The 17,355-nt window shown below is 37.6% G+C and overlaps 2 protein-coding genes across 2 annotated transcripts in view; one reads left to right on the forward strand and one right to left on the reverse strand.

Annotated features, from left to right (window-relative positions):
* The window catches only part of Tmem26 (transmembrane protein 26), a 55,809-nt gene that overhangs the window by 27,226 nt on the left and 11,228 nt on the right, over nt 1-17,355 (reverse strand). Inside the window, exon 2 of the mRNA XM_074078935.1 lies at nt 4,067-4,145. Within this exon, the coding sequence (XP_073935036.1) occupies nt 4,067-4,145 (79 nt within the window). The remainder of the gene's footprint in view (nt 1-4,066; nt 4,146-17,355) is intronic.
* Nucleotides 5,276-6,954, forward strand: LOC109679573 (endosome-associated-trafficking regulator 1-like). Its single transcript, XM_074078936.1, is given in 3 exon segments — nt 5,276-5,304; nt 5,306-5,328; nt 5,420-6,954. Coding segments are annotated over 3 exon segments (1,293 nt in total). The 3' UTR covers nt 6,661-6,954.

Here is a 17,355-nt window from a genome sequence, read left to right on the forward strand (position 1 = left end):
CTTAAAATGTCTTCAATGTATTCAAGTGATTATGAGCAGATATATGAACTTCAAAAGAATGCATAAACATTTCCAAAGATCTGTATATGGGATAGAAAATCACTTTTTCAATTAATGTGAGACGTGCTAACAATACATGTCTTAGTTTTCCTTAGGCTTGTGAAAATGTAGATATTCTGAGTCATCATGGAGGACTGTAGAATTTATAGACTGAAAACATAGACTCCTCTCTTGAACCCTGGAACAGTTGTTAAGACAAGCCAACAACCTATGACAAAAAAGAACATGTATGTTCCTGGTCAAAGCATTTATTTTGAGTTTATTTCTTACCCAGAGGCCTCTTTATCTAAAATACCATTCTGTTTAAATAAATAATCCAATCACTTTCCATCTTGCCTGTTAAGTACTGTCACAAGCAAAAATTTAAAAAGTAGCATGTTCACTGTTCCATATAGTTTAGTGTCAGTCGAGAAATCAGTTTTGGTTCATGGAAAGTTCTACAATTGACATAAAAGACATGACACTTTTTTCTTTCCTGCAAATTGCCTGTGTATAATTTTATCTAGCCAAATGTGGGAATCTGAGGTAGAATAATAAAATTTAAAAGTATATGAGAGAACAGAGACAAAATTTGAAAATGTAGCTGCAGCTAATGCATATTTTATAAACTTTTAAAAGTTGAAGGTTTTTTTTTAAATCTGCAATTCTGGCATATTTCTGAAATGCACACATACACATGCACCACCACCAACAACAAAATCACCTCTATCACCACTATACTTCATTGATCATACATATGTCTTTAGGGACATTATTAAAAAGAAAAAATTCTAAGGTTACAAGAAAATTTTTCTTAATTATTCTGGATACTTCATCATTTGTTCTATGTGTTACTTGAAAAAGTAGAAAAGAAAGTTTGTCAAAGAGCTATTTTTTTCTGCCTTCCACCCAAGTAGCTAGCATTATGGGTGAAATGGCAAGAATAATTAAGAAAATGGCCATGTGCCATATTTCTAGAATAAAAATACAATTGGGTGCACACTGTGTGTGCATGTATGTGTATGTATAACTAAGGCTCCAAGAAAAGATAGTGGAGATTTAAAAAATTTAAATAATTGATTCAAGTCACAAATCCTTGCTTCAGAGTGGTTTTGTGACTCTGCCTAAGAACTCAATGGTCACTAGAAAACAAATTTTGACCACTTTTTTTATAGGCATGAAAGCCTATAAAAGTGGTAGCCTTGATAGGTTTTTGATATCTTTATCACTAAAATTCCATTAACATCTTGTTACTTAAGAAAAAAAAAGTCGTTCTGCAGTGCAAAAGAAAGCAATTTGGAAGCAGAAAGCTTTGTGATCCATGCTATGGTATTAAGACTTATGAGTTAAATGACATTTTCCTTTAAATAGCAACTACATTAAGACTGCAAAGAACAAATGATTTGACTCCTTAAGCCTAACCTAACGAGTACCGTTTTTGTGGTTATATTGTTTACATTCATCACTGTATAGGTGATTTTATGAAACTGATTTTGACACCAATATGCTACTTTTTCATGAGCTGTATCTTTAAATCTCTTAATGCCCTCAAAAGGATTCCTTTGGGGCAAACCAAACTGTGATCCCATCGAGATCAGAATATTTCCATTACTTTAATGGTGGCACTTCATAAACAGATCTTACTAATGGGGGTGTGAATGTAGCTCCATGGTAGAGCATTTGCCCAGCATGCACGAGGTCCTGAATTCAATCAAAGCTGATCTCACTAATGGTTACAGTTGCATATGTCATAACCATTTTGTTTCAATGCATGTAGACCCAACCAGATTAAAGAACAAAGGTAGTAAATTGGTTGTCTAGGAGACACGTCTTTATGAAATAGTTAAGGATGATTATCTAATGCCAGTGTTCAGAGTTTAGAATACTTAGGATGTACAGTAAATGGAAAATGTGAATAGAAATTAAATTACTCTTTTCCAGCACAAAATCTATGATGATTTTGATGCAAATTTTTCTAAATCAGAGAAGACATATATATCTATATGTACATATCTATCTATATACGTATATATGAATATGTGTATATATATATATATATATATTCTATGGCAGTGTGGCTTCATGGACTGGGTGTCCATTAGGTTCTAAGTCGCAGCACTGCTGTTGATTAGCTATATGACCTTAAGTAAATTATTTAACCTTTCTGAGCCTCAGAGTCCTCGTCTATAAAGTAGATGTGTATGTATCATGCCCTTAAGATACATACACATCTATTTTATAGAAGAGTCACTGGGTCTATAAATAAGAAAAAACATTTAAAATACTCTGAAATAGAGGGTCTTATAAAATGCAAAATGATTGTCACAACCAAAATTTCCTAAACTGAGGAAATTGATGCATTCTCTTTATTCTGTCTCTTCTTATTTCCTTTAATGTAATCCCACTACTCTTTTGTCTCTTTACTTTTGCTACTTCCATCTCTGCTCACCCTGCCCATTTCACTCTCTGGGCATTCATTTTAATTCTCAGTGTCAAATCCATTACTACTAAAGGTTCAATTTCTTTTGTAGTATGAAAATTAGAGGGACACTGCCTGGAGCTCAAAATCTTTTTTTTTTATCAAAAAGAGAGCTTTTGGTTGCATGATATTTGTTGTAATGGGATTCGACCTGTATATCAATTAACTGTGCAATGCATTTATATTATAAAAGCATTTGGGGAAATGAATTGTTATCGTGGATGATAGCCATGCCATGGAACTGGATGTATAGGGGAAAAAAATGATTCAAATCACCAGAGCTTATTTCCATACCTCTGAAAGAAGATTGTAACAGTCCCCTGACTCCTTACTGTACTTTTTTAAAAATCCATGCAAACTTGAATCAACCAATCTTCAGTTATAAAAATACTTTTGATGCAGTCATAGAGATAGCCTATGACTTTAATGTTTTTAACATGAAATTTGAGTACGAAAACTCTTTTCTGCACTGCTACATGGTTGATACTTGCTTAGGGATTTTTTCAAAAAGAGTCCACAGATCTAGGTTCCCATGTATGTGTCTAAATCTTGGAGCAAGCATTTTCTAGATAAAATTATATATTACAGGCTTAACCTTCCTAAAAATGATTAACAACAACAAGAAGTCTGTTATGAGTCAAGTTCTCAGAGATCTTGATGAAAGTATTCTGTAAATGAAGGTACAAAAATACTAATAATAAATTCAGTTCATCTATAACACAGTCTTGTAACTTGAACCATGAAATCCAAACTGGAGTCTGATAGACTTTACTAACTGGCCTCCCAGAGTTGTGTAAGAGAGTCAACAACAGTCAGTGACTGGACCCAATTTACAGCCTGTTAACTACGCTTGTCCATGTACTAAAAAACTACATTAAACAATCTCTATATAGTGATTAGGAACTCACTGTGGAAGCTGCTGCTTATCTTGCATGTTATTGTGGTCTAATATATATAAGGCCACCTTCCCCAGGATGGGTTGTATAACTGCTCTCCTTTAACCTTAATCTTGGGGCTCCAGAATAGCATTCCTTTTACACTAAGATGTCTGAGGAGATCTGCAAAAGGGATTCTCCAGTCACCAGCATAGCCATTATTTTTAAATAGCCCCTCAGTGTACAGAGGCAAGGTTTTTTGTTTTGCTTTCGTTTCGCTTTTGTAGTTCCTATCATGTCATTTTACAGAAGGGCAGATTACTGAGGTCTGCTGATCCTTAGGAAACACAGGAACATATTAAACAAGGGTAAAATCAAATCTCCACCTCTCTCCCCATGTCATGGGGAAGGGAAGAGACAGAGTCTTAGGTTCAATATCATTTTTTTTAAAGGTATTAATTAATTATGTGATCCTAAGTCTAAAATGAATGTGATATTTTTGTTTATTTTGGCAACTTATAAGGTCACTTCCTCTTGAAGATGGCCTCTTATTTATTCAGTTCTTGATAATTCCAGTCACTTAGAAAAGTACAATTCTTAAATAAATAAGATCACACTGGTAAAGTAGTTTATTGCTGAGTATCCCAATTTCCTACTTTCCAGAAGGAAGTACCTGGTTCTCATGATGCATTTCAAGGAGCCATAATGATGGAACAATGCTAATCAGGTACAAAAATATGGCTGGTGAAAACCTGTGAAAGGGGTAAAAACAGAGAGTTTAGCTTTTACTCCCCCAAAAACAAGTGAGAAAGAAAGAGAAAAAACAAAGAAGGAAAACAAATGCACACATCCTGATCACATGGAGTCAAGCCTTTTTATCTTAAGTGCTTATTTCCAACAGGAAGAAAAACATTACGTGATTTCTACCATATGGATTGTAGAGAAACATAGTAACTGTAAAAGGCACTAGCAGCTGTCATTCTCACTGAATTTCTAATCCAATTAATAGATGTTAATTTTAACATGGTTTAATGGGATAGTGCCAATTAGTTTCAGGCACAACACTGGATATTCTGTGTTTAATATGTTTTATGGAAAGCAAATACAGCAATAGTAAATCTTAGATTTTTATTAGCATTGCAACTTCAGGAAGATTGCCTACATTTTCAACATTAACCTGAACTTCTGAGAGCTCAAATAATAGCATCCTGATAGAAAGCAAAAAATAAATATCATATGATAAGGACAAGGAATGAGAACAATCCATTGGTTTTTGTGTATATTTGCTAAACTTGTAAAATAAGAATAAAAATAAACAAAGGCAAAGTTGGGGGGTTTTAATGATTATCTAAACCCCACTTCTATGAATTAATTTAACCTTAATTACCAAATTAATCTCCAAATCCTGTTACATTTGGGGTTAATTCTTCAGTATATGTATCTGAAGGTGGACACCATTCACCATATAGTAGTCACATTGATCTCATGGGGTTTTTTATTATGCTTTTTGTGAAGCAGTGTCTGGCAGAGGAGGACATTCAATAATAGGCAGATCATGTTAGTATTATCATGAGACATTGTGAAATGAAAATGCATCCTTAACAATTTGAAATAAGATAAAAAATACACTTTCCAAATTTATTTCTTCAAATTTTGTTTTGTTTTAGATGGGATTCACGCTTGATAGGGCATCTCAAAGTCAAAATTATAAGCCAATGCATTTTATTAAGATTTTTAGTACATATTTGTGCTTTTGAGATGAAATATTACCCAAACTATATTATTATAAACCAGAAGAAAAATAAATTTTAAAACTGATGAGAGCGGCGGCGTGCGACGGCGGTGGGCCATGGGGCCGTGGCCCGGCTAGCCGGGCACGGCGATGTCGGGCTACGCGCCCCCGCTGTCCCGGCCGGAGACTCGTCGTTCCCGACGGTGAGGGGCCTCGGGCAGGGACCGGGACCCGGGGCTGGGGGGCCGGGGCCGGGGCAGCCCGCGGTGAAGCCGCTATCGTTGTCGCTTACAGCTCCTGCGTTCTATGAGCACTGGTCTTGTCTCCCCCAGGTAGACTGTGAGCGCCCCCATGGCGGGGACCTGTACCCCCACTTCTTCAGCATTCGGCCGACGTTTATGTGCTATGTGCCCAGCCCGGTGCTGGCTTCCGTGGGAGACACAGATTTTGGCTATGGAAAGGGGAAATGTACTAAGCAAGGTCCATCAGGAGCCCACGAGACATGTTTTGGAGATGACAAACTTGAAGATCTTGAAGAAGCAAATCCATTCTCCTTTAAAGAGTTCCTGAAAACCAAGAACCTTGGCCTTTCAAAAGAGGACACAACCAACAGTAGAATTTACCCAAAGGAAGCCTCAAGGCACCCACTGGGACTGGACCACAACTCCCCCACTCCCCAGACTGTGGGGTATGGCCTGGAATATCAGCAGCCATTTTTCGAAGACCCGACAGGGGCTGGTGACCTCCTAGACTAGGAAGAAGACGAGGATGATGGGTGGAATGGAGCCTATCTGCCATCTGTGGTGGAGCAAACTCACTCATCCAGAGCCACAGCCAGCACATCGCCCTGCAGCACATACCTTTCCTTTTTCTCCACCCCTTCGGAACTGGTGGGGCCCGAGTCTCTGCCCCCATGGACACTGAATGACACAGACTCACATGTCTCTCCAGCTTCTCCAGCAGAGAGTCCCAACGCGGACTTTGTGGCCCATGGAGAGTCCTTGGGAGACAGACACCTGCGGACGCTGCAGATAAGTTACGAAGCACTGAAAGATGAAAATTCTAAGCTAAGAAGAAAGCTGAATGAAGTTCAGAGCTTCTCTGAAACTCAAACAGAAATGGTGAGGACACTTGAGCGGAAGTTGGAGGCAAAGATGATCAAGGAGGAGAGTGACTTCCATGACCTGGAGTCTGTGGTCCAGCAAGTAGAGCAGAACCTCGAGCTGATGACTAAACGCGCTGTAAAGGCAGAAAATCATGTCATAAAGCTCAAACAGGAAATAAACTTGCTCCAGGCACAGGTCTCCAACTTCAAGCGAGAGAATGAAGCCCTGTGGTCGGGCCAGGGTGCCAGCCTGACAGTGGTGAAGCAGAACACTGACGTGGCCTTACGGAACCTCCGTGTGGTCATGAACAGTGCACACACATCCATAAAGCAGCTGGTTTCAGGAGCAGAAACATTAAATCTTGTTGCTGAAATCCTTAAATCTATAGACAGAATTTCCGAAATTAAAGACAAGGAGGAGAACCCTTGAGAACCACTGGCTGCTTCCAGCTCCTGGCTGTGTGCGCCGATATCACCACTGCTTCATCTGAACATGCACCCCTAACTACACCGTCTTTGCCCAAAGGATCATGACATACCAATTTCATGACCTAACACAGTGTTATTGGCTCTCCACAACAGGAGCAGCTCCTGTCTATGAGCTGTACCTGTGGTTTGTATGCAGTCCTTGGTGAAATTTACAGATGCAATATAGATGAAATAATCTATTGGAAGAAATTTTTATAAATTCCAGAAAGTTTTAAAATTACTAAACATGAAAACAGCAAAAAAAAAAAAAATGAGAAGGGAAATTTCAGGGTGGATATTTAACAGATTGTTAACCCTTTTGTTAATATCTTCCTTCAACTTCTGAGGAGAGAAAAGAAGAAGGGGTAAGAGAAAAAAAAATCAATATTTAATATTGATTCAAAAAATCAATATTTAATATAGATACTCCCTTACCTTTGATTTCATGCCAAAACCAATTCTGAAATAAAAGGTTATGGGTCAAGATATTATTAAAATCTGACTTGGAAGATGGTTGGGCTGCAGGGTGATATCAAAAGCCAATGCTGTGCATACACTTACAAAATAAATGGTTAACTGTTTGACCTTAAATATCAAAAAGAATTACCAGGAAAGTGTATTTACTGTGGAAATTGAGAAGGAAGTGAATTCTGGTCAAAGGGACAGTTGTAATGGGTAACTTTTTGTGGGACATGCCAAATGTTAGCTGGACCAAAACTCTGTTGATTCTCTCAGGACTAATTTTGAGATTAACTCCCCTAACAACACCATTCCATAGTAATCTGGAGAAACAATAGACTGAACATATAATAGCTCTTGGAAGAGGTTAAAAATAAAATAATAACCTTTAATATCTTCTATGTGTAAAATTTATTTCTTTAATTAGAAAACAATACCATCCCATTTCAATGTATTTCCTCTAGGAAACTGGTTGTGTATACACATATACACCATACACATCACACACACCTCTCAAGATTCAAAATTTTCTGTGTTATCTAGTATAGGACATGTAAACTCCATGTGATCTGTTATTCACATCATCTCTTTTATTGCCATTTCCCCTTTTCTCTCCCTTTTGCATCCTATCAAGTTATACAACAAAGTAGTTCCTACTGTGTATTTAAAGCAAAACAACAAAAATGTGGGCTAGGATTGTAACTCAATGGTAGAGTGCTTCACATGAGATCTAGTTCAAGCCCCAGCACCACACACACAGACACACACAAAATACAAAACAATTTTAGAAAGTTCCTCTCACTTCAATCCTTCCTCGTTAGTTTTATTCAGCTTGAAAAAGAAAGGAGGTAGGAAAAAGGAATCATATTGAGGGCCTGGGAGTTAATTAATTCAACTCAATCCACAGCCTTCTTTAACTAGCCATGGGTCCCTGCTCAAAACAATGTGCCTTACACTATTCCAGATTAGCTAATCTGAGGAGAGGGGATCTGAAATGGCTGCAGACCAAATTCTTCTCAAATTATGAAAAGTTTCTTGGCAATTCTCTTCTCATACATGTGTGTCCATCAGTATCCTACATGTATATTCAGGCATGGCAGGAATTGATGCTGTACTATTTTCTAATCATGGGTACATAAGACTTAGTTTTCCTAATGCAAGTTCCTTGAAGACAGATTCTGGGTCTTATGTATCTTTAGATTCCTTCTCTCTTCCTACTTCTCTTCTCTTCCCTGGTATAATTGTCTTACTAAGTTTTTGATTAATGTTTATTAAGCAAACACTTAAATATTTAAATGCTTAGAGTTTATGAATAAAGGATAGATTAAGAAAATGAAAGGAATGGAGGTAACTAATGTTACTAATCAGCTGGTTCAGGTCCTTTTACTCTCCCCAGATGGAAATTATGGGTAGGCTCTTCCAGTGTTAGCAGTGCTGGACTCTTGAGTGTCCAAGGTCTAGGGGATGAACCAGCACACCCAGAGGCTTATAGCTCCAAACCCTGAGATCAAAAGATAGATTATGGAGGGATCCAAGATGGCGACTAGAGTACAGAAGCAGACAGTGTGAGCTCCATAAATCAAAAATTTTATTGAGAAGCTGGAGCCACACTTGGCAGAAAAAAAGCAACAAGAAGAATCAAAAACTTGACACCTTGAACTCCCAGCCCATACAAAGCTTCTCCATGCCATGTTACACTGAGAAAAGAGGAGGGCTCCCATACCACCAGATGCCAGCTCCAAACCCACTTGGGAGACACAGACCAACAAGTGAGCAAATAAGTGGCACATGGTATTCCCACAGCCACCCCAAGGATAAACCAGCACAGCCCCCTTGGACAGACTGACCCCCTGCCCCACAAAAAACAAAACCTGAATAATAAAGAAGCAACTGAAAAAGGAACAGGCAGCAGAGGGGGCAGGGTGCTCCAAGAGCACTGGAGGTAGGGGAAAGAGCACGGAGCTGATCTCCATGCGAACTTTCAGTAAACAAAGACTGGAAAGGCAAATGGGCCAACACTGGGCAGGTGATGAGCCATTGCTTGAAATAGGGCAGATGGCCATCCACAAAGCTCACCTCCTGAGCTAGTGAGCAACATCCAAATTCAAACAAAATTGAAGAATTGAAAATTAATCAGCTAACCAGCATAACATGCTGACAGCAGGGAGCTGGCTGATGAATCTCTGACCTTACCCCAAAGAAAGTGGGCTAGGCAACGAAACAAGCCCCAGGAAAACCAACACAGTGAAAACACAACTCCAAAGCAGGATGGCTGGTGGGCTACAGAGCTCATCTTCAAAATCTGAGGACAAGCCACACCTCATTGAGGGAGGAGCTGACTAAGTAGCTGCTGAAAGACAGGAAAAAACTGGTGAGTTTCCCCAACCACAAGTGAGACTAAGACAGAACTTCTACTTAAATACCAACACCAGGACTGGATGCTGAAGGAGTAACACCAGAACTACTAAGACTGAAATTATTCCTAAACTTGGAATTTTTTTATGTGTTTGTTTATTTTGTTCCCTGTTTATCTGTCCACCACCTCTCTGTGTTGGTATCTTTGGTTTTCTTTTTTTGTTTGTTTGTTTTCATCTTTCTTTGTTTTGTAAGTTTTACTATTGTAACTCAGCTAACACTAAATTACACATAGACCTGGGACAGAAAGGGTACCAAGTGGAAATAGGGGAAGACAAAAAAAGAATGGAAACCATTCTCCCCCCTCCAGTATAAATTAGTACAGAATTCAGAGGGAAATGAAGAAAACAGATACCCAGATCCAGACTCCAACAAAACAAAGATAAACTATGCCAAAGAACCCAAGAAAGCCCACAAGAACAACCTGAAAGAAGAAATCCTGCATGTAATCACTGAGAATTTCATGGAGATGTTACTAGACATGGCCAACCAAAATGTACAAGAGGCACTCAAGAAATTCCAAGAGACAAAAATAAAGAATATGCGAAAACACAAAAACAAACAAATGAAATCATAGGAGCCTTAAATAAAAACCAAAATGAAACAGAAAATACCATAGATAGAGAGATAAATGAATGAAGAACAAAAATTGAAAACATTAAAGAGGAAATGACCCACAACATGGAAAATCTCAGAAAAAAAGAATGAAACAGAAATACAAAACAAAATGGAAGGATATTCCAGCAGAATAGAACAAACAGAAGACCGAATCTCAGAACTTGAATATGAAATGGTAATTAAAGTAAAAACCAAAGAACTATCATTCAAACAACTCAAGACCTGTGAAAGAAATATACAAGAACTCACTGACTCCATTAAAAGACCAAAGCTGAGAATCATGGGCATTGAAGAAGGGGAATAGGTGCAAGCAAAAGGAATACATAATCTATTCAACAAAATAATAACAGAAAATTTCCCAAATCTAGAGAAAACTATGCCCATCCAGGTACAGTAAGTCTCCAGGACACCAAACAGATTTGACCAAAATAGAACTACCCCACAACATATTATTATTAAAACAACAAGCACAGAGAATAGAAAAAGAATATTGAAGGCTGTAAGAGAGAAAAAACAAATAACATGCAAAGCTAAGCCCATCAAAATCACAGCAGATTTCTCCATGGAAACCTTGAAGCAAGAAGAGCATGGAGTGAGGTCTTCCAGGCACTAAATGAAAATAAGTTCCACCCTAGGATACTCTATCCAGCAAAAATATCATTCAAAATAGAAGGAGCAATAAAATTCTTCCATGATAAGCAGAAACTAAAACAGTATATGACCACCAAGCCACCACTACAGAAGATTCTCCAAGGAATTCTGCACACAGAAAATGAAAGCAAACAAAACCATGAAAGGCCGTCAATACAAAACCACAGGAGAAGAAAAGGCAAGAAAGTGGAGAGTAACACTGATTCACCTGCACACAATCAAACCCTTAAACAACAAAGACAACTAAACGACAGGGATCACCACATACCTATTAATACTAACAGTAAACATTAATGGACTTATCTCCTCCATCAAAAGACATCAACTGGCAAACTGGATTAAAAAGGAAGATCCAACAATCTGCTGCCTACAGGAGACCCATCTCATCAACAGAAATAGCACTGGCTGAGAGTGAAAGGCTGGAAGAAGATCAGTGAAGCCAATGGCCCCTGAAAACAGGCAGGGGCAGCAATACTTATCACGGATAAAGTAGACTTCAAACTTACATTGATCAAATGGGATAAAGAAGGACACTCCATACTAATGAAAGGGGAAATACACCAAAAGGAAATAACAATTATCAACCTATATGCACCCAACATCAATTTCATCAAACATGCTCTGAAGGACCTGAAAACATATTTAAACTCCAGCACAGTGATAGTCAGAGATACCCACCTATCACTAATAGATAAGTCATACAAACAAAAAAATCAATAAAGAAATTCTAGAACTAAATCACACCATAGATCAAATGGACCTAACTGATGTCTACAGAATATTTCATCCAACACCCCCACAATATACATTCTTCTCAGAAGCCCATGGAACCATCTCCAAAATTGATCACAACTTAGAGCATAAAGCAAGCCTCAGTAAATATAAGAAAATAGAAATAATCCCATGCATTCTGACTATAATTCATTAAAACTAGAAATCAACAACAAAAACAGCAGTAAAAAACATGCAAACAATTGGAAGCTGAACAATGCATTACTCAATGATCAATGGATCATTGATGAAGTAAAAGAGGAAATTAAAAGATTCCTGGAAGTAAATGAAAATGAAAACACGACCTACCAGAAGCAAAGGCTGTCCTAAGAGGAAAGTTTATAGCCATGAGTGCATATATTAAAAGGACAAAAAGATCTCAAATGAATGATCTAATACTACAGCTCAAACTCCTAGAAAAACAAGAACAAGCAAACCCCAAAACAAGCAGAAGGAGAGAAATAATTAAAATAAGAGCTGAAATCAATGAAATAGAAACAAACAAACAAAAAAAACATACAAAGAATTAATGAAGCAGAAAGCTGTTTCTTTGAAAAAATAAAAAAGATTGACAGGTCCCTGGCAAACCTGACTAAAATGAGGAAAGAAAAAGCTCAAATGAGTAAAATCAGAAATGCAAAAGGGGAGATAACAACAAACACCACAGAAATCCAGGAAATCATGGGAGACTACTTTGAGAGACTATACTCTAATAAATTTTAAAATTTTGAAGAAATGGACAGATTTCTAGATACATACGACCATCCAAAACTGAACCAAGAGGACATTAATCACCTGAATAGATCTATAACACAAAATGAAATTGAGGCAGAAATTAAGAGTCTCCCAAAAAGGAAAAGTCCAGGAACTGATGGATTCACTGCTGAATTCTATCAGATGTTTAAAGAAAAACTAATACCAATCCTTCTTAAACTGTTACATGAACTATAAAGGGAAGGAACACTGCCTAACTCGTTTTATGAAGCCAACATTACTATCATCCCAAAACCAGACAAACACACCTCCAAAAAAGGAGAACTATAGGCCAATTTCCTTAATGAATATCAACACAAAAATCCTCAATAAAATAATGGCAAACCGAATCCAAGAACACATCAGAAAGATCATTCACCATGACCAAGTCAGCTTCATCCCATGAATGTAGGGGTGGTTCAACATATGCAGATTTATAAATATAATACAGCACATTAATAGAAGCAAAGACAAAAACCAATTGATCATCTCAATAGATGGAGAAAAAACCTTTGACAAGATCCACCACCACTTCATGATAAAAGGGTCTAAGAAAACTAGAAATAGAAGGAATGTACCTTAACATTGTAAAGTCTATATATGACAAACCTACAGCCAACATCATAATTAACAGTGAAAACCTGAAAACATTTCCCCTAAAAGCAGGAACAAGACAAGGGTGCCCATTATCCCCACTCCTATTCAACATAGTACTGGAATTTCTAGCCAGAGCAATTAGGCAAGAAGAAGGAATAAAAAGAATACAAATAGGTAAAGAAACTGTCAAAATATCCCTATTTGCAGATGATATGATCCTATACCTTAAAGACCCAAAAAAAACTCACCCAAAAACTCTTAGACACCATGAACAGGTATATCAAGGTGGCAGGATACAAAATCAACTTACAAAAATCATTAGCTTTTCTATACACCAACAATGAACAAACTGAGAAGGAATACATGGAAACAACTCCATTTATAAAAGCCTCAAAAAAATCAAATAATCAGGAGTAAATTTAACAAAGGATATGATCAACTCAGAAATAAATTAAATCATGTTTCTGGATACTTGTTTATAAAAAATACAATACATTGCACTAATAGAAACTAATACATATTAAGACACATGACAGTGGAGGATGTGGGGAAAAAGGAACCCTCATACACTGCTGGTGGGAATGCAAGCTAGTGCAACCAATCTGGAAAAAAATATGGATGTTTCTTAAAAATCTAATCATAGATCTGCCATATGGTCCAGCAATCCCACTCCTGGGGATATACCCAAAGGAATGCGACACAGGTTATTCCAAAGGCACCTGCACACCCATGTTTATTGCAGTGGTATTCATAATAGCCAAGTTATGGAAACTTTCCAAGATGTCCCACTACTGATGAATGGATCAAGAAAATGTAGTATTTATACACAATGGAATTTTACTCTGCTATGAAGAAGAATGAAATCTTATCATTTGCAAGTAAATGGATGGAACTGGAGAACATCATTCTGAGCTATGTTAGCCAACTCAGAAAGCCAAAAATCATATGTTCTCCCTCATATGCAGATTATATCTAGGGAAAATGCAACAATGTTGTTGGACTTGGGTCACATGACAGGGGAGAACATATATGGGAGGTATGGGGTTAGACAGAAAACCCAAAACATGAAAGCATTTGATGTCCCCACTCCAGAGGAGCTAATACAGAAACCTTAAAGCAACAGAGGTCAATATGGGAAGGGGATCAGGAACTAGTGAAAAGGTCAGGTAGAGATGAATCAACTTGGTTTGTAACACATTTGTGCATGAGAGCAATGCTAGGACTCTCTCTGTATAGCTATCCTTAACTCAGCTAGCAAAAACACTTGTCTTCCTTATTCTTGCTTATGTCTTCTCTTCAACAAAATTGGAGAAAAGGGCAGAACAGTTTCTGCCTGGAAGTGAGGAGGTTGGAGGGGGACGGGAGAGGGCGGGAAGCAGGGGGGAGAAATGACCCAAATAATGAAGACAAAAAGAAGTGCGATATATTTAATATATTGTAAAGAACATTTGTAAATGCTACAATGTATCCCCACCCTGCACAATAACAAAAACATAAATAAAGTAATAAAAAAAGATCAATTACACTCTAGGTTTTAGATGCACTCAGATTGGAGGCAACTACTTTGGGCCTTAATCATCAGTGACCTCCATACTTGACAGATATTGCAATCCTTGGCTTACAGCAACAGAGTGTGACAGCCTGCTAGTGTTACAGGTCTTTAATAAGCCTTTGGTGCTGGAACTCTCAGGCCTAGGGCTTGTCCAAGCCCTTGACAGGGAATAGTGTTTCACCTTTTGGGCCTAGGGTGTCTGACATCCTTGGTTCTTAAGGCTTGTTAGCTCTCTGGAACTCTTTCAACATCCAGGGTCTATAGTTTCTCTTCCCTGGCTCTTCACAGTCTTCTATATTTCTTTAGCTTTGTCTCTCTGTCCTCTTTTCACCTCCTCTCCACTTCTACCACCATTGGCTGCCTCTGCCACCTCTTTTGTTTCTGCTCTGACCACTCTCTAGAAGTCTTCAGCTGCCCTCTCATCACTGCTTTCACTGTCTCTTCATGTTATCAGCTAAGTCTGTTCTACTAATGATAGAGATCAAAAGTAGGCAAGAAAAGACCAGTGGGGAGAAACCTTTGATTGGGCCTAATGTTGTAATAACAGGGAGCAGCACGTAGTGACTGGTTCTAAAAGTGAGCAGAACAGTCTGCTTATATAGTCAGAAAGGGAATGTGGCAAGAGGTTTGCACCAATCAGGGCAGACCTTCGTGCATATGAAAGACCATTTTTAATAACAATCAGAACACTGTTTCTCAGGCAAATTAAAGATGGCTTTTGAACCAATCACAGGCCTTCTGCTGGCCACCAGGGAAGTCCACTACTCTGAGTGAAAATGGCTACAGGGTCATCTAGAGTTCATCAGGTTTGTCTTGCTTAACATGCTACATAACAAGGCTGGTTCAGGCTGTCTAAAATTTGTCTTTAGCTGTGGTTATAGTGGTCCTCTACAGCTGCTGGGATATGTATCTAAAACATCCGGGCAGCCATTAGGACAGTCTGACTGATTGCCAGTAAAGAAGCTGATTGGCTGATAGTTCTCCCCATTGTAAAGGTCTAACAGCTGTCAATTGGAGAGTCAAATTGCACTGAACCTCAACATCTTAGCTTAGTTAAAGGAAAAATAAACAATAAAAAGGTGTGTTTACAATAAAGAGCTGTCATTAACATTAGCAGTGATTGAACAGTATTTAAAAGTGTTCTAATAATGCTTATCTCCAACCCTACTGCTCCAGGGAGAAGTGGGTCCCTCTAATATGCCTCACTAACATCTAGAAGGACCATTTATTTTAGGAAGTCCAGTATCAAGTATGTTCTGGTGACCCTACAGAATTATTACACTGAAATGTGATTCAGTGAAAATATTACAAACTTAGGGGATCCTCCTTTGATCCCTGCCTTTTCCTTTCACTCAGCTTTGAAATTCACTGCTTTCCCTGAGACTCATCAGTAAAACAAAGGAAAAGAATACCTTCTTCAGAGGGTGGTTATGAGAACTAAATGAGACAATATGTGCCCTGTGACTGACATTGTAGTCACTGCCTTTCCTAGTTTCAGCTCTCCAAATTTACTCATGGTTATATATTCAGTAACTATGATTAAAGATGATCCTGTATAGTACTTCAGAAGACCATTTCTTCAAATAACATAATCAATTTCATTTTAAAACCATGATTATCACAACTAAACCTATTTAAGATTGCTTGAATCAAAGGAGTTGTTTGTACTGCTTGGGAAAACTTGTATCTAACTTGACATTCACATTGTTAAGTGTTGTCACACAGCTACAGTTTGCATGGGCCTCTTGCCCATTGTTACCTTCATGATGCTGCAGAGTCAAGGTCCTGCCTACTTTGTGGGTTGTGTTGCTGGCCATTCTTCCTCGCCATGCTCAGATAATAATGTTCTTCCAATTTTGGGGAAAAAGCTAAATGCCTCCCTAACTTAGGCCTTCTTATTTCTCTTTAGAAATATTTCTGTCCCCTGATTTTGCCTGATTACCTCCGTCTCTGAGTTCATAGTAACCATGTGGTACTCCTTCCAAAAAATTCCTTGTCTCTCAAGTTTAGATTAGCTTTTCTTTCACACTTTGTGAACATGATTATCAATGGAATTCACTTTTAGAACCAAAGAAGGTACAAATTCTAAAAATTAACAAACCAAGTCTGTTCCACATTTGACTGTGTAATTAATCAAATTGCATGCCCCTTTTTAGGAATTGCAAAATAATTTCACTTCTATAGTTGCCTTGATAGCATCAGGAAAAAGTAGATGTTGAGCACTTATTTAAAAAATTCCAGAGAAGGATATGATCAACTCAGAAATAAATTAAATCATGTTTCTGGATACTAGTTTATAAAAAATACAATACATTGCACTAATAGAAACTGATACATATTAAGACACATAACAGTGGGAAATGTTTGTAAAACTGATAGTACCATATTACCAATGAGCTAATTGCCTTGAGAGAATCAGATTTATTACAGTTCCAGTTACTGCTATTCATCTAAATCCCAGAGTTGCCCAGTGTTAATACTTTAATGACAAATTACTTTTTCTAAATTAAAACCTTCCTAAAAAATACTTTCCACATTAGTTTCATTTTATAATTTCACAACCGTTAGCCTACCTACCAATTCTCTCCAAAATGCAGAAGCAGAAGCAATAACTCAAAAGTATTTTTCTTTGTTTATGCATTTATTTATTTATTTATTAAAAATTCATTTGTTTTGTGTTATTAATCAAGTATGTATTTGGGTCTTGCTCCATGCTTAACAGTATTCTGAGCTCTTTAAAAGCTATACTTAGTGCTTTTTTATTTCATTTCATCTAAAAATAAAATAAAATATTATTTATCATACAAGGTTGTCATTTCAACAAATTGTAACACTTTTCAC

This window comes from Castor canadensis, chromosome 7, assembly GCF_047511655.1.
Source record: "Castor canadensis chromosome 7, mCasCan1.hap1v2, whole genome shotgun sequence".
Taxonomy (NCBI): domain Eukaryota; kingdom Metazoa; phylum Chordata; class Mammalia; order Rodentia; family Castoridae; genus Castor; species Castor canadensis.